This window comes from Pistacia vera, unplaced genomic scaffold, assembly GCF_008641045.1.
Source record: "Pistacia vera cultivar Batoury unplaced genomic scaffold, PisVer_v2 Contig994, whole genome shotgun sequence".
NCBI classification, from domain to species: Eukaryota; Viridiplantae; Streptophyta; class Magnoliopsida; order Sapindales; family Anacardiaceae; genus Pistacia; species Pistacia vera.
In genome coordinates this window covers 47,791-66,785 of record NW_022196883.1, presented here as the reverse complement: position 1 = coordinate 66,785, position 18,995 = coordinate 47,791, and the positions used below count along the sequence as shown (strand labels likewise).

At 34.7% G+C, this 18,995-nt stretch overlaps 2 protein-coding genes and 1 pseudogene across 2 annotated transcripts; all 3 read right to left on the bottom strand.

Moving 5' to 3' along the window:
- Positions 1-957: 957 nt before the first annotated feature.
- LOC116121552 lies at positions 958-4,979 on the bottom strand. Its single transcript, XM_031407507.1, has 3 exons — positions 4,299-4,979; positions 2,387-3,682; positions 958-1,517 (listed from the first exon to the last, which is right to left on the bottom strand). Exons 1-3 carry the CDS (start codon positions 4,479-4,481, stop codon positions 1,290-1,292), a joined length of 1,707 nt encoding a protein of 568 aa, XP_031263367.1. The 5' UTR covers positions 4,482-4,979; the 3' UTR covers positions 958-1,289.
- A 208-nt stretch (positions 4,980-5,187) lies between these two features.
- LOC116121553 (ribonuclease 3-like protein 3) lies at positions 5,188-7,263 on the bottom strand. Its single transcript, XM_031407508.1, has 3 exons — positions 6,652-7,263; positions 5,932-6,078; positions 5,188-5,821 (listed from the first exon to the last, which is right to left on the bottom strand). The coding sequence occupies exons 1-3, from the start codon at positions 7,063-7,065 to the stop codon at positions 5,510-5,512; spliced, it is 873 nt and encodes a 290-aa protein (XP_031263368.1). The 5' UTR covers positions 7,066-7,263; the 3' UTR covers positions 5,188-5,509.
- Positions 7,264-8,651: 1,388 nt separating this feature from the next.
- Positions 8,652-16,292, bottom strand: LOC116121554 (annotated as a pseudogene).
- Between the last annotated feature and the right edge of the window lie 2,703 nt (positions 16,293-18,995).

Genomic DNA, 18,995 nt, shown 5'->3' with positions numbered 1-18,995 from the left:
TTCTTTTGCTTATTATTAGGATTTTTGAAGTGACAAGTGTCCTAGTACTTGTAAGATTGTATTTGACAGCAATACTTTTTTTATCATATTTCATGTTATAATTATAGGTTGATATCCATTAATCAATATCCATATTTATGCGTCTTGCTTGTGCTTGATACCTTAATTTTCTTTCGGATTAACATCAATAATATTTTTTGTCAAAATTCAATAGAAATCTTATTTATAAGATAAGATTTTGAGGGAGATTTTTGACAGCAATTAAAATCCACTACTGTAATTTTCATTTACACGGAGTTGTTGAAAAATAAAAACATGCTGCGACAAACCAGAAAGAGATGTGTGTTGACTGATGAGGGATGCTTCTCTTTTTGGCTAATAAGTAATAAGATAAGTGATTAGTGTAAGTATTTAGGTGTATATGGTTGTTGGGACACTGGATTGAGACCAAACACTGTAAAATCACAATCATATATCATCTTTCCACTGCAGGGTTTCCCTTTCCAAAAAGGCAGATATTGCAAGATATGTTATCATTTATGCCTTTAAACTCCCAAAATGTTCACTTGTCTTTATAGAATCTTTTTTCTATTTATCATCTTAGTAATGGAAATGGTAGGTAGCTCCTTTCCAAATATTTTATATGCTGGTGGAAACGATAACTACTTTTACCTGAATATTTGTCTGGGACCAGATCAAAGAAAAAGGTACAGCACTGGAGGGGCAGGTTGGCCACTGTTATTTTAAGTTTGAGGAATGAGGACCAATACCATGTTAATTTTATCGAAGCTCAGAAGAAACTGGGAGGCAATACAATCCATTTCTAGAGTCAACAAAGAACACCGACCAGCCGCAGCATATCTACCAGCTTATGCATACATTTAAAATTCTTGACATAAATATACAGTGCCGACAGGCCCCAAGAGTCACAATTTTGTTAGTGAAACATCACCATTGTTGAAAATTGAAGAAAATGAAGCACATTCCTAAACCAGACAGGCATGTCTTACACTTAAACCATAGCCTTGAGGAGTAAAAAAATAGCAGAATACATCAAATACAACATTATAACCCACATGATCTCATTTCTATACTGCAATTAACATGCCCAAGCGATCAATCACTCGTGATACTACAGTAATTGCCAAAATACAAGTAAATCTGGCACTGCAGTTCATATATGAATGTGTTCATAGCGACGTAATTTTTTTTCTTTGTATAAGTTGTACTACGAAGCACACATGCCAGGCACTCAAATACAACGCAACTCGGGAATTGAGTAGACAGGATTAGCTTTTTGAATGAACAGCAATCTGGTGAATGTCCATATCCTTCAACATAACAGCACGCCCACAAGAATCACATGGAGCTGTCCTCGATCCACATACGCTCTCATGCTCAGATAGTCCTCTTAGTCTGTCCCGGGCATCCATAGGCAAGTTTCCAGCTTGGACCATATCCCCACAAAACCGGCAAGTAATTAAGCGTAGAGGACAACTTGAGGCTTGGTGTTGTACCTGTGTCAACAAACAATGCAAGTGACTATAAGTTCCTAAAACAATTATTCCATTTTTTTAGGAAACTGAAGGTTAATATATTGATGAGACCCTAAAACAATAATTTAATAAAAAAAATTGCATATCAAATTTTGAGTAGTTCATTATCAGTTCCAGCAGGGCAAAATTTTCGTTGTACGAGCCTTGGGACATACATGGTGCCTCTTGAACAACTAGCCTTGGGAAGAGCTCATCATACATAAAAGTACTCTACTTAATATAAATAGAGAAGAAATTCTTTCTTAACATATGTTAGTATAAGCACAAATAACCAATATAAAGTCATTCCTAGACATACTACTAATGCCACACTGAGCCTGCCTATTTAGATTGTCATCTATGAGATACATCCAACTTATCTGAAATTTTTTAAAGTTATATTTTTTCTCTTCATACATTTGGCTATGACTGTTTCAGCTCATAACAAATTGTTGATCATTTAAACTATACTTGAAAACAGATGCATCGAAATTTGTTTAAAAATCTAGCATAGCAAATTATCCTTCAATTTATACCACAACTATTTTGTTCATTCAAATTTGCATCCAAGCTATATAGATTCTGACAACTCAAGAAATTCACCAGTACTTCAGGGGAATGTCATGCAACATAGCACGGAGCAAGAAATCTTATATAACTAGTTACCACTCTTATGCTAGAAGAACACAACTTAAATCAGCATCAAATTATATCATATAAGTATACTTTCAATGTAGATCAATGAATAAAGTAAATAGGTCAACCAGAATACCAAACTGGAGGACGAAAGGAATTGAAACAAGGAAATTTGAATAAAGACTAATCAAGAAAAGTGACAGTATATTTCTCACCATTGCAGCATTCTCAAGGACTATTCCACAGGGGCAAGTACGTGGCTCATGAAAGACTTTCATGTGCTTCTCCATTTCTCCCTGGTGAAGACCTTCCCCACATTTTTCACAATGAACATGGGTTTTGGCCTCCTCAATTCTCAGTACAACCCCACAACCAGCACGCTGACAGACCACACTATGTCTACTACAATAGGCTTCATGCAGCACAATACTCTGGCTTGGTATAAAATGGTTGCAGTTTCTACACTTCACAGTATCTATCTCCATAGATGAGGAAGACGATGTTGCTTGTTGACCCACTTTACGGCCACTATTATCATCAATTGTTACCAATACCTGGAACTTTGTTGTGTCCTTGAAGCCACACACACCAATGCTGTAGGTACCAACCCCCAAGTTCTTATCCTTAGAGCTAAGAATCAAAACTTTAGAACTCACATCATGAGAAGACCATTCATGCTGGTGACGGTTTGGGTATATGAGAGGATGCTTAGATACATAAAGATTAGTGTCTCCTCCATCTATCTCTGTGTCAATTCTTACCTCAACTCTTTTCTCTCCAGAAACTATTTTTTCCCAGGTATCATCATCAATTGAGAACTTGTAATAAACATAGTTTCCTTCATCAACCACCCCAGAATCTGACTCTCCAAATACAAGTGGTTTCAGTACATATTGATTTCCCCCATCTGATTTCACATCAGGATTTACTATATCAACCTCAATATCAGTTTCTAGAACAGATATGCTTGAAGAGGGCTTCAACTCAAGTACTTGTAACTTGTATTCCAGCACTCCATAATTGACTGTAAGGACATCACCCTGAGAAAGGGTGGCATGTTGGCGAAGGCTTGTTTCAAGGACAGCCCTTTGGTTGGGTAATTCTGAAAACCCAAGCCCATCAGGCTGAAGTTTTGCATAAGTTCCTTTTGGTAGCCGAACATAACGAACTTCAACTAATGAAGCCTTTGGAGTCGTAGTGGGGAATAAGTTGCTCCATACATGAGAAGGAAGCCCAACAAAACCTTCATCCGCAGTGAATTCCAAAACACCAGAATGGGTGCTCCTCTGACTTTTATTATCCTCCATACTTGATGGACCCTCTTGATGAACTACTGATAATATGAAATGCAGAGGACCCTTATCGAAAGCACCTTGACCAGACAATTCAGTGAAACATGAAGGTGGTAATTTGATCTTATCTCCACTACCCTGGTAAGGCACAGCTTCTAAAATACGATAAAATGCAATTCCTCCTCCGGCAAGCAAATTTTCTTGCACCTCTTGTTCGGCCTGAGAAGAATGAAAATTTCAAATTCCTAGTCAATAAATCAACTCAACACAATGCAACATTTGGAAGAAAAATAATAAAACCCAAAATCATGTGAACATTGCCAACATAACTTCTCTTTAGAATGTCAGATTCCAAGCAAACGGCTAAAACACAATTAGATTAACAAAAATTCTTGTGAGTAAAACCAACTCAGCACAATGGATTTCTTTTAAAGAAAAAAAGAATAGCAAATACAACTTTTTAATTATCCTCAAGCTAAGGTAAGCATGTCTCCAATCCATTTCGAAAACCTAAAACAAAACCAAATTGATCAACAAGAAGACCATAACACAAGTCCATTCTTCCCCCAAATTGAAGTTCATTAGACTTCCTTGACATAAAACAGCTCATTAGGAAAAAAATATAACAAAATAAAAGATTACATGTATCCCACATAAAGAAGGAATCAGCAGTCCTTTAATATAGCCATTAATACCATATATATTAATCATCATCAACATTAGAAATGAAAGCACAAATAAAATTGAGAGTAACATAAATTATGAACATTACAAAAAGTTTAAATTTAATCGATCGTATAATCTAATGAGAAATAAAGGAAAGGGTAGGTGAGACCTTGAGTTGGGCATCAATGGCATCGAGTCTTCGAGATCTCTGAGCCGCTTCAATTGCCTCACGTTGTTTCCTAGCCTCTTCTTTAGCTTTTCTTTCTCGTTCAAGTTTCAATCTGGCTTTTTCTTTCCTCTCCTTTTGTTCTTTCTCAAGCTTTTCTCTTGCTCTTCTCAGCTCAAAATCCATATTTTTCTCTATAAAATATCTGGGTATAAGTCTTTAATGAGAGGGGGTTATTGTTTGAAGTGGGATTTTAATTATATTTTAGGAGTTTTAAAGGTGATGATGAAGAGTTCAACTTCGTGTTGGCTAAGAAAGAGCGTTCTGTTCTTAACTTTGTTAGATTCTCCTTGTAAGTTGGCTGTTCTAGTTCTGGAAGGATCTGGGCCTTTCTTCCAGGAACTTGTCTAATTATGGGCATTGGTGGACTTGACTACCCAAATTTGGGCCTGGGGAATTATGTAGCCCAACAAGTGTTATTTAGTTTTTTGACAATAGCCCAATTAGATTGGATTAACCTGGGAAAATGGACTATTTATTTATGACATTGTTTAGCATTAATCTGACCCTCTCTTTATATGCCATGTGTAAAAGGATGGTTCAGTATTCACCATCTTGCGAGTTATGAGTTCTATCTTCTATGTTAATGTTACCTTCATTCTTTTCGTTATCAATATGGTATTGTAGGAACAGTTTGTGCATTATTTTGCAAAATCGTTTTTCTTTCTAAAACTTTTTTAGAATGACAAGAAAAATTCCTTTTACTTTGTTCTAATAATTTCAAAGCTAACCATTGATTGGATCATTTTATTAAAATAGTTTGTACTTCTTTTTTTTTATTATTATTATAATAGGGATAAATTTGTATGTTTATCCTGACCTTGAAAATAAACTACCTAATATCAATAGAATTGAACAGCAAAGTTGCACGTAATTCAAATTTAAATATAATTATAATACGAAGAAGTAGAATCCATATATCTTAGTCTATGATCCATTTTTTGATTCTCGTTGTCCATTCTAGGTTGATCCCTCAATCATGAGGCAAGGCTGTAATTTATGTGGGGCATTACATGCAACCAAATTGTTTAAGCTCTTGCCAATTAATGTGGACCAACTCTGCAAGTATATAAGCAACGAGAATATGTGCAATTTGGATTTTTCTGATTCTATAAGCAACCTACATGAATGATGAATGTGTTTATCCAATCAAGTCAAGTATCAACACTTTGAGCTTGGTCCAGACACTGAAGGTCTTGAGAGTCAAGTTTCTCATTCAGGATCCTCTCAATGTTGTTTAATGCATCGTTTGCCGCTCTATTGTGGGCAATTTCTTTCTTCAGAGCATATGTACCTCTTCCCACAAGCTGATCATCTACGAATACATCAAATGCTGTACTTTCCTTCCATAAATCCACAAATTTTACTTTCATCTTCTTTTTCTGGCAGACTTCATACAATTCCGTTACTGGATGCTTCTTCAATGTTTCCAGACTGATGATAGGCTGCAACAAACCCTTAAACACCTAATCCAAAAACCACAAAATTTTAATATTGAATACTGTATGCTTTTAGAAAGAAATATGAAAAGGGAAGTTAGAAGGAAGAGTAAATAATAATATATTATTATACCAACCTTCCACACGGTGTCAATTGAGCAATGGCTATCAATGAAAACAGCCCCTATTGTTGACTCAATAATATCAGCCAGGTCTTTCGGCACATCTACCAGTCCATTTGAGTGCAAAGGATAGTCCAATATCGCTTCCGAAAATTCTCGAATCTGTATCCACGAAGTACTCAAATATACTAAATACCAAATAAAACAAATCAACTAACTTCAACATATTAAACTACAAACTGTTTTGATTCTCAACCTCTCTGCACTATAGAATTTATACAAAATTATTGAAACAAGAGCATTAGGATTAACAACTTCAACCTCTATTGCTGGTCGATGATTCCTTGAGAGTCAAATCATCATATGTTATTAAACAAATAATAAGTCATAATCATACATGTTAAGATTTGAATAATTTTCCGAATTGTTTCTTTCCCATTTTTGTTGAATGGTTTCGATTGGACAACTGAAAAATATAGCTTGAGCATCCAAGCAGGACATCGCTTTCACATATATTTTCTAGAGCACTGGCTGGCACGACAGAGCCATAAGTAATAAACAAAAAACATAAATAAAACTAAAAGAAAGTCTTGATACGGCAAATTAGGTTAATAGTCAGAACCAACCAACGCCGGCCATATTTCAACCTTGCGTAACGATTAAAAACTGTTGGATGTGTTGACAGCATCATACAATAAACCGACTTTGAAGAGTTTGAGATATTTTGTCACTTACTTGTTCTTCAAGAAGAGGTTTTTTGTGGCGTAAAAATCTATGTAACCCTAGTTTGATGGCGACACGTGCAAGCTTCTCTGTGTTAACATTTGCTGAACGGAGGCGGGTCAAGGACCCGGGAGGCAAATCCGGATACAGAAAGTACTGTTCCTTGGTGAACAGTACGTTAAGCACCGAGTCCCCGACGTATTCTAAACGCTCATATGAAAGCTTTTCAGAATAAGAAGAATGCGTAAGAGCCTCTTCTAATAAGCCCTTGTTGTTGAATTCATAACCGAGAATCTCCTCCACTTGATCAAGACTAGGAAAAGAATCCTCATGAATCTGGGTTGAGTCGCTCTCTTTTCCATCTAAATTAAGGCTTTCTGCTAATCGAAAAAGAACTATTTGGTCTTGGTCTTCCATGGTTTTCATTACGGAAGTTTAGAGAATACAAAGAAAGGAAAAAGAGAATAGAAAGTCAACAGTGGATATGCCGGACAAAGATGAAGTGTAAAACAATGGGGGATTTTGTTGTATTTATAGACGAAATTATAAAAGAAATTGAAACACAATGACAAGATCCATGTTGTCTACAACTTTTGACTTTTTTAGTTTCTTTCTCATATTATTTGGGTTTGTGATTTTCTAATGAAGTTTCGGTTGTTTATTAGGGTTTAAATATGGTATGATAATGATATATAACCTAAACTGAATTGGTGAGTTTTGTTAATTTTATGCAATTAGGAATATTATAAATAACAATAAGAATATTACCAACATAACCAAAGTAGGTCAAATTTAAAATTGATACTTGCATTGCATACTCAATGCCATGGCAATGTAAGTGCATTAATGTTAAACTCAGTGCAGATCAGAGGTGGTTGTAGTTTAGAAATTGGAGTTGACAAATGACGTGGCCAACTAAGATTAACTTTGCCTTTACGTAAGGCCCAAGACAGAAACAGCGGATTAATTGCAGTTGGGATTTGGGAAGAGCCAAACTGCGGAGTTCATTGTACTACTACTACTACTAGTCTACTACTATAGTTCCAGAAAGTACAGTACCAGAAGATCTCATCAATTTTGAAAAAAAAACCAAAATAATCGGTCATTCTTAAATATTAAATTGAGTAATTGTTTATAAATAAATATATATTAAGTAACTTGTAATAATAGTTGTTTTTATATATTAATTGCAACCAGTACCAGCTAGATCCCATGATTAATACCTTTTTTCAGGTGATTAATTACATTCAGTCCACCTATACTATGCACCATTCTTACTCTTTCCTGAAAGATCTTAAAGACCGAATCGCCATCAAAAAACTAAACCATATTATGTAATTAATATATATTTTTCAGTTAAAGTTCAGTTGTAGTATATAAATTTGGTTTACCAAGAACTTAAGCCACTCACAAGAATACCGGCCCCAATGGCTCTAATTTTACTTTCCTCCTTGAAGGAGAAGTGTCTAAGACGGCATGGACCACTTGGTGTTGCTGATCTAGAAAGTTGAAGGACGGTGTCTACAAAGTAGATGTTACCTTGATTATCTTATGACCCAAGAAAAATTGTGCTTGCTTTTTGTATGAGAGAAAAATCTTTACAGCGTTAACCACGCACCATTCCTAGCTAAAGTGATGATGATAGTTTTGGCTTTAGCTTCCACCATTTAGAATAAAATAAAGAAGCACCTACTTCAATAGTGTTTCCGTAAATGTTGCATGTACTTTGATAAATTGACAGTTGCTCATATCATATCACCTCTACCATTTATAAACAAGGCTTTTTGAGAGAGAATTTGAAGACTGAATTGTCGCCCAACTCCACTCCCTGTTATGTTTTTTCTATTTAAGGATCTCTTCATAAGCAAGAAAACCAAATTTAGTAACATCTACTATACCTTTCAACATCACAATATTAACTTTCTGAAGTTCTGGCTTTTGATGTCAATGTCTAAATCCACTTGATAAAGAATTTACAATTTGCTGTTCCTTGATAAGATTGAGACACCAAATGCCAGCTAGAAAAATAAAAAAGATTATAAATGAACATATTACAGCACAAAATATGAGTTTCTTCCTTCCGAGGCTTTTCTTCAAGCAATAAATAATTTTGTGAAAGCCTTACCTAATCTAAACTATAGCATTTACAAACAATGAGAAATAGTGGAATTACTTAATAGGTATTTAGTCACACCAAAAAAAAAAACTTCCATAATGCACGTATGACAGCATTTTCTCTACCTTCCTGACATTAGGTTGACTAGGGCGTGATTTTCATAGAAGGAGCCGACATCCCAATCCTCTGTTGTAGAAGAAAGAGTCATTAGGGCAACCACAATGGATCTCATACTTGGACGCAGTTGTGGATACTCTTGGGTACACACTTTAGCAAGCTGAGCCATCTGCAATAAAATCAGACACCATGGCTTCACAAAACAGAAATCTTAACACAAAATCTTAAAATATTGTTTCCAAAAGATTTTCTCACCTTCAGGACCGAGTCAAATGGATAGTTATCACCAAGCCTAGGGTCAACAAGTTTACAAAGATCCTCTTTAGGATCAGGTAAATTAAGCACTTCCTCAAACTGTGAAGAAAACCCAAAAGAAAAAATTATAATAAGATAAAATATAATCATGGCGCTCTTTCAAATTCTATTATGAGGGGTGTTAGATAGGCAAACCAACTATAAGCTTGATATGCTACAAAAACCAATTGGCTCATGACTTGAGAGGCAAAGAAATAAAAAATTATAGTTGTCCAGTTTGACACTGACTTGTTTTCAAGTTTCAATATAAGATCAGTGAGCTTTGAGCTCCTTTATTACCACTCTTAGTTACTTCATCAAATAGAGGGTTGACAAACTTACCAAAGCAACAAGGCCCTTTGATTCAGCAGCAGAATCATTTGCTCCTCTGACTATGGCTTCTTTGGCAGAAATTAGTTCATAGAGGACAACCCCAAAGGCATATACGTCTATTTTGGGAGAAACATCACCATATTGAGCATATCTGCAAAAAGCATTACCAAAGTTTAATCACTTCTTTTAACAAGTAAATACATCTTTTGGAGACAGTAAATGCCAAGCTCATCTTTGGAAATGGACCAATTCCTTTTTTTCTTGCAATAACTAATACACAAGAAATTATCAAATTTCAGAACCTAAAACCTAAAACATGAATATAATAAAAATTAAATGTCAACACAGAAAACTCTAAATCATGAAAGATAAATAGCATTAACAGTCTGTACATCCTTCCACATTGGCAGGAACACATCACTCAATGGTCGCCTTCACAGCCTTTTCAACTTCGATCCAGCTGAGATAAACTTGAACATATTTTCTAGGCCCAGCTAAAGCTCTAGCTTTTACGAGCCAAAGAACAAATTGAGCCAACCTTAAATGTAGCAAAACCTGTCTCAGTTAGGCTTGATTGCATCCCTTCCCGGAACTATAGCTCAGATTAACATCACCTAATTACTAAACATTCATGTAAAGTGCCCTGCTTCCTTGGATCATAAATTTGATCCAGGTCACTGTCGCAAGAAACATCCAGATCAACCAATGCCAAAGCTAAAATTCATTCTTTTCTACCAACTACTACTCGATTCAACCTTGAAAAATTAACAAAAATATAGAAGTATCTTACTCTGGAGGCATGTATCCAAATGTGCCCACAAGACGTGTGGGAAGTGATGCACTTCCAACTTCAGTCAGTTTTGTTAATCCAAAATCTGCAACCTGCAACACTAATTATTCAGTACAACAATGCGACGGGCTGTCAGATGTCACCTTGGCAACAGAGACATGATAGTAACCTAACCTTTGCATGGAAGTTCTTGTCTATCAGTATATTTGCTGATTTTATGTCTCGATGGATATAAACAGGAACTGTGTGTTCGTGAATATATTCAAGACCTCTCGCGGAATCAAGCGCAATTTGCACCCTAGAAGACCATGGCAGAGGATCCCTCTCTGAAGACATAGAAACAAAACCATTAAAAAGTTGATTTTTCTTTTTCCTGATAGGCAATCATTGGCATTGCTCTCCATACACTGCCACAAAAAACGTTGTTCATCAGGCACATGTAAACTTGCCTGATCCACGTAAATGTTGGCTTAAGTTCCCATTCTCGATGAATTCATAAACCAGGAAAAGAGAACCCTCGACACAATATCCAATCAAGCGCACCTGCAGTAGATGTCACGTAAGTTATATTGAGTGCCTTGATTATCAAAAGTGGACAATGTTAAAGAAAGTCACCAAAAAAATAAAGCAAACAAAATCATATAAAAGGAAAAAAAGAACTGCATTAAACTACAAAAAGAGAAAGATCGATGATAAAAAAATTCTCTCCAATTAAGAAAGCACATTACCAGATTCAAGTGATGAACGTGTGTCAAAACTTTCAATTCAGCAAGAAATTCTCTTGATGCTTGCATATCCATCTTTTTTATTGCAGCTTTCTGCATCAAGAGTTATAAAGGGATAAGTTTTGCAGAATAGTATATGCAAATTTAGAACATGAAATCAACGTGACATGACCAACGAACACCAATTCTTTTGTATCCATCCCTAAAGAGCATTTACAAATGCAACACTGAAATGTCAGAAAAGGTAAAACGGCCTATGTTATACACTGAGTACTAGCATAGCATATGCTATGGATGTCAATGACATGACCGCCATTCCACTTAAACCTAAGCAAATATCACTGACAGGGCATTGGTTATTCATAACATTACTTAGTAGATTAAAATCCCATTCACTTCTTCCCATCCATTTTGTTGCTCAGTTATAATTGACTAAACCGCAAGAAACTGTTATGAGTCAGCCAACATAATCCTATTTCTAACCTTTCCAAAATGAATGAACTCATGGAAACTGTTCCTCTCATAAGTGACAAAATTGCCCTAGAAAAAAATATCTTGATTAAAAAATTCAGCACATGTAACACTATGCATATTGAAGAGGGTAAGCTTTTGTAATTTTTTTCTAGATACTTTAACTGTCAATTGATAGATATTCAAGCATTCACCTGCAAATATAAAAGGGTGTCCTAATTGTTTCATTCCAATTTGATCCCCAGACAATTTTCTCAATGCATGGCAGGATTATTCAGATCGAAAAATTGTTGTTTTTCATCGACAAGCAAGAACCCAGTCCTTTCTGAAAAATTCCAGCAAGATGCTGAGTTCTGGAGTTAATCAAATAATTATTGTACAATGTTTTATAGGTTGGAAATGCAAATACTTCTTCAAAAATACATTTAAAAGCAAAAGAAAAAGTGTGGGGCTACAGACCTCTCCTCTTAGCTCTGCATAGTAAACAGATCCAAAACCACCTTCTCCAATTTTATTAGCCATACTGAAAGTATCAGTCGCCTTGGCAAGTTCTTCATATGAGAACTCCACAGACTTGTCCACAGTTATCCCTGTAAGCCCTGTGGAAGCACCAGCAGCTGGACCAGGAGATTCCAATGGTTTATCTGAAGAAATTCCAGGAGTCAACCCCAAATGGAGAGAGAAATTAGCAATAAGATCATGTTTAATCATAGTTTGATTCATTATTTTGCTAAACATGAGACCAAAATAATCAGTAAACATACTAGATCCAGCTTGAGCAGACAGATCCTGGGATTGTGTCAAGAGCAGTGTTCCCCCCTTCACCTTATTCTTTCGGTAAAATACAAAATATACACAAACTGCCACTAACGCCACCAAAGCTACTGCTGCCACAGATATGCCAGCAATAACTCCACCAGATACGCCTGCTTATATAAAAAGTAAAAACATCAGCTCAAAGTAGCATCAATTTTCAAGTTAAGCATCTCACTTCAGCATCCCGATTGAAGATACTTGTTATATGACTAATAGCAATGAAGACCAATGTTAAACCACCTGTGCTGCAGAAGAGAAAGAAAAAAAAAAACAACATAATTAGAAATTTTGAGAAAAAAAATCTCAGATTAAACAATTGATAAACATGAAATTTTATTGATTGTGGAAGCTACCTTGATGACTCAAGGGCTGGGTAGACACCATTTTCATCTGCACAAAAAGAAATTAGAATTCAGCTAAGTTCTTGTTGCCTGTAACTGCAATGATTACTTCATAATTTGCCAATAACAACGTGGAAGCATTGTAAACAACTTTGGAGATTCAAATAATCCAATGTGCTCTAAGCATTTCAATAACATGTTGAAAATTGGACTCCCTATCCACCAAATGCGTGAAGAAAAATGATCATCAACATAATCATGTCTTACAAAGCATAACCACTACAAATCAGCAATCAAATAAACCAAGTCAAAAACATATTCTCCTACTTAATCCATACGCATCCTACATATTCCAATATTTTAGCCAAATCACACATTCTACTGAAAAACCTAATGAAAATTCATTCACCTCCCCAAATATTACGCTACAATACAAACAACCACATAATTTCAAAAAACCTTCCGCAACCAACCTAAATAGTAAAATTCATGATAAACTTCTCTCTAATTTTTCTGAATAATATCGAAATCTCCCCTACAAGACATCTGTGCCTAATTTCTGTATCTACCAAATCTCAAACAAGCTCATCCAATTCTACCCTTCTCATGAACAATCATATGCTCTTAAACAATTTTTCATAGGTCCCAACTAACAAAACAATTACCTACGCCAATAAAAACCAAGCCACTCCCTTGACTAAATTCACATTACGATTATAACTTTGCAGCAAACTCTGATCCAAATTCACACTTCTCGCAACCGACTCCAAACTATCCCCCGGCCTCAACGGATACGTAACAAACAATCCATAATTCTTCGAAACCTCACATCTCCACACGAACAATCACCCGTCACATTAAGCTTCCCAGTGTCCGGAATCCTATTCCGTCATAGCTATTAAAATTCCGCAACCACTCCGCGGTCGTCAAGTTGGCGTATAAATCTTGGCAATCTTATCGTACGTGTCACCGGAATTAATATTGTAATCAACACGTGGCCGAGGAATTCGCCGTTGATGCAATCGCAGGGGAACGGGACGTTGATTCTGACACCGGCAGGGAGACTGTCTTGCTGGTTATGTTCTTGTTGTAATTCAAAATGACCTTGAACGACATCTGTCGTCCAGGGAGTTGAATGTAGGGTTTGAGCTATGAAGGTGAGGTTTGAGCCTTCCCAAACGTAGTAGGAGGCTAAAGCTCGGTCACAGCCCTTGCTGCATTGTGATTGACAGTGACGAAAAAGAGCGACGGCAGAACAAAAGCAGAACCGAACGGAGGTAACCGGAGAGTTGAAACCCTAAAATTCCGGGTGCCGGAATTGAGATCGGGACGGGAATAAGTGTTGTTAAAATTGAACCGTTGACTGGTATATGTCTGATTTTTTAGGGATTAAAGAATCGGTTACGGGTTTGGTAAGGCTCTTGTTTAGTCTGTCATTTTTAAAAAACTTATTCAAAGTTTAATTGTTTGATTGTCTTGTTTTGACAATCAGAAATAAGCATACATCGAATTCCCGCGTTTTTTGATGAAAGAATCGTTGACTGGAATCTCTCGAGTATAGAAAGTGAAGTACGCGCGGACATATTATTGCTTTTATTTTTTAATCTTAAGCTGTATTATGGGCCGAATAAACTTGGGCCAATTAATGTCAATACTCTATTTCTGATGTACAAAATAAAAGATTTTTATAAACTAACCACTCACATACTACAAATCCTTCAATAAGTAAAAAAAATGTTATAATTCTTTTTTATATGCCATAAAATTTTTTATCTAAACTAAAAAAATTTACATATTATATCTATGTGTTATTGTGGAGTATCTTGTATCGTTGAATCGAAAACACAATATTAAAAAGAATGTGAATGGTTTAAAATGAATCATCTTGATGCATGAGCACAAACTAGTAAAAGCTTTAGATTTTTCGTTATTAAAAGTTGAAGGTGGACCTCGGGCTTGGGTTCTTTGGGCCCAAATGGGTATGAAGCGAGTGAGGTTTGAGTTTAGTAACGTTGAGAGTGGTTATAGCTCCAGCAATTATAATAAAAACAACAAACTAGGCCATCACTTACGTCATCAAGGTTAAATTTGAATTGGTCTAACATCCCTGCTATTTAATGCTATATTATAATATATTTTATATGATTTTTATTAAAAATGATAATATATTACGTCATCAAGGTTATATGATTTTGACAAAAACTGGTTTTTAGAATATAATTATGTGTACATAAAGCCCATTATGTAATATTTTTGTGGGCTAACTTTGTGGACTTATAACACCTAATAATGAATTATTGGATGAAGATACTCTTATTCAATCTATTTATTCTGTCTTAATATTAAAAACTAATGATTAATATTTCGTTTTAAAACATCTGTCTTATGGTTCAAAAAGTTAAAAATAAACATTTTCTTCTATGTAAAACCCCCAAATGAAGAATTTTGTATAGGTTTGGTTATTATAATACAAAAATTTTAAGTTTAAATTTATCATTAATCGAATTCTAAAGAATAAAATATTGTTTTAATAAATTTAAATGGCTTTGATTGATTTGTATTATCAAATCACTATCATCATAATTATCTTTATTGAAATGAATAAAGTCAGTTTTATAATCACCACGTCACTATCTTAGCTGTTATTATATTGATTTATAAAAATAACAGAAATGGTTAAAAGGAGAAAATATATAATAAGCTTTTTTAATTTTTACAAAAAGGTTGTTATAATTTATAAAATAATAACCTCTCCCTCCTTATGTTTCTTGCCTAGTTGCCTCCATTGCTGACCAAATCTGGTCAACAATGGACCCTTTCTTGTTCAATCTCATTCTCATATTCTTCTTTAAGGTTAACCAAGTCTTGAAACTGATTTTTTTTTCCATATCTGCTTTCAATAATAATCCTTATTAATGATTCATCAACTTGAACCTTACACAAGGTTTAATGAAGCATGGATACGTGTGGGGTTGTGAACGGGGTGGTTGACTGAAGAGAAAATCTCTGAACCTGAACCCAACTAAAATGTCTGACTTACAAAAGTGGCACCAAGTTGTAACCTAGTTGACTCATTTGTAATGTTGATAATCAGAGAGCCACAGGAGAGGAAAAAGTAATAGTATTATATCATGGAGACAAATATTGAATTCATTCAACCGTCCACTCAAGTGATTTTGTAGACAACCCACCACACAAAGTAAAAGATGCTTTTCAGATCTATTGGACTTTGATGCCTCACCAAAACTTACTATGGGAAATGATAAAAAATATTTCAATTCCACCACCTTCTCAAGTGCCATTTATACTCAAAACCCATCACCATTTCTTTCTTAACTTTCACATGCTAAGTATAGGCAAATATTTAGTTGCAAATCCCTTCACTTTTATGCACTATAATAGAATAGTTTAATCATGCCAAAAGATTTTATTAATATCATGGAGATGAAGAAGTGACAGATGAGCTAAAGAAGAAAAAAATGGTTATTAGTGTGGTGGGTTACAGAGTTAAGAAAAAAATGTCAAAAGATTGATGTCATATTACGGGAATTCAAGTATCCCTGTACTTGGAAGATTAGACGCGCATTATGAATTGGGTGGCCATTACTCTGCAATGCATCCTCTTCATCATTCCTTCTCCCTTCTCCCATTCCTTCCACTACTACTATCAAAACTTCACCAGAATTTCCATTAACCAAAGTTTTGAACAAAATCACCCAATGAGTCAAACTCTTATTGAGACACCAAAACAATACAAATTAATAACAGAGTTCATATTAACTAGACATGCTTAAGCCTATTAACTAGACATACTTAAGCCTATTGGTTTATAAGAGATGGTAATCCTCCCATTCAACAAAACCTTATTGGATGAGGAGTCAGACCCATATCAAATTCTATTATGGTATCAGAGCCAGACTTAGTTGAGTTGAGTGCTTGACCAATGGGTAAAGAGTTAGAGCCAGCAATTACCTCCATCAATAGACATGACCTAATATATGAGCTTGACCGTGAGGGAAAGTATTCGATTCTTACATCGACTAAGTACACTCAAGCCTATTAGTTTAGAAGAGTGAGTAATCATCTCATTCAACAAAACCTTATTGGGTGAGGAGTCAAACCCACCTCAAATTTATCAATTAAACTTCTAGAATCATAAGTTTCTAGATCATATTAACTAAATTAGATATTTCAAAGTTTATATTAACATAAAATAGATCGTTGATGAGGACCCCAATTATAAACTTAATCCACATAGAATAATTATGAATTTGAATATCATAAAAGTATTTATAGAGAATACACGCTACATACACGGTTACGGCAATCCCCTCCCAAAAGGTTCAAATATAATTCAATGACGCATTGGATGTTAATCAAGACTCTTAAGTAGTCTATAATACATTTATATGATGTTAATAAAGAATTTAATGTATGAGCTTTCAAATGACAACTACCCATGAGAGTGTGTGTTTGTCAATTAAACTTTAATTAATTAAATGCCACCACACCTAATTTAGAAGGTAATATTACAATAATTCTCTTCCTTAATTAAAGCCGGTGGGTACTTAAAAGAATGCTTAATCCAATCCCAATGAACGCACATTTGAAAACGAAATGCATATATGTGGGCGGACCATGGAAATTGCAAAAGCTTTCCATTCTTTAGTCTTTACCATCATTTTAGGAATTATGTTTTGCCGTACGAACTATTTATAATCAAAGTCATCTCTTGACGTTCATTACTTTATTATTATTATTATCAACGTTTTGTGTCTCTAATTTTAGGTCTCTCATGATGATGAAGCTATTGGTTGGACTAAAAATCTTAAAAGATTTCCCTAATAAGCTACGAGTTGGCGTAAAATTATATAAAGATTTCCCTTGTTATAAGCTGCCAAATTCATCATCTTTCTTGTCTTCAATTTATTTTTTCTTTAAACATTATGTCAATTCTAAAGAATTAGGGTTCTTAATTCAGATTTTAATTGAAAATATCTCTTAACCCAGTTTAGAATTATTGAAAAAGGAAAAGAGTTTACGAGTCAAGGTCACAACATACAAAAGGAATTTGAGAAAAGCAAGAAGCATTTTTTTCCACCCGTGCACCAAAAAGAGACTACATTTTAATACCATATATTTCATAAAGTTGTCTTATTCAACGCTAAATCATTTTGGACACAGAATAATTCTTTCACTTTAATACAAATTATTTGGTTGTTTTGGTGAGTAATTGGCCAACCATTAAACATTTTCTTCCTAGAATCTTTTATAGATCGTTCTGTTTTTTTTAAATCACCATCACTAAATCTGTGCATGATAATTAATAAATAAGTAATGTATATATTAGAGGTGTAATTTACAAGTCTTCCAAATCCCACGTCGTGTTTATTTATTGAGTTAGAAACTGGATCTCTATTAACCCAGCCGACCTTTTTTGGTACGTGTCTATACTAGATTAATTATATTGTATAATATGTATTTGTTTTTATGTTAAAGCAGTCACGCCTCTCAAATTTCTACAACATTAATCAAGTGCGTCGGTATTGGACCTTTGACTTTTTCTTCTGACCGAAATGCCCATGTTTAGATTAGAAGGTAAATTATGTAGACTCCAAAAAGCAATGGGTATTGTAGTCCTTACAACAAATTCAAAGTCACAGTCATAGCAATAGCATTGGCTTCACTTCCCCTCCAAGATTTCACATATGGATAATGGATTTGCCGATTTGGGTTTAATTCTTATGTCGTTGTCCGTATTTAATTGTGACCTCCACCACCACCCCCAACCGCCTTTCTAAACCATGATCTCATGTTTTAACCCTCATATCACAACAATTTTGTCACCATTCGATCTTGATCAGACGATGACAGGACATCGACCTAACAGCCACTACTACAAATTATGATGATCTGATGTCTTATAATTCAATCAGTATCCTTTTCTTGACCCTAGCTTAAAATGTGTCTTAATTGATTAATTCGTAGAAAAATACAAGATGAAAATACTTATATATATATATATATATACACACACTATGTTGAGCGTGATACACTTGATGTACCATAATTTAAACTTTTCTTAAAATTATTTTATTCCAATGTGTATACCAAACTATATATTATTATTATTATCATAATAATTCATTAATATATTTATCAAGTAATTTTCAATTTTTTAAATAAGGGGAAAAAAAAGAAAAAAAAAGAAAGATTAGATGAATAAAGAATTGATGTGTACTAATCATATGTTTGAAATGCATACACATATAGTACTTTATGGACCGACCATTGTGGACAACTGGCCATATATATAAATACATGTACAAGCAAAGCCACAACCTTGCCTTTCC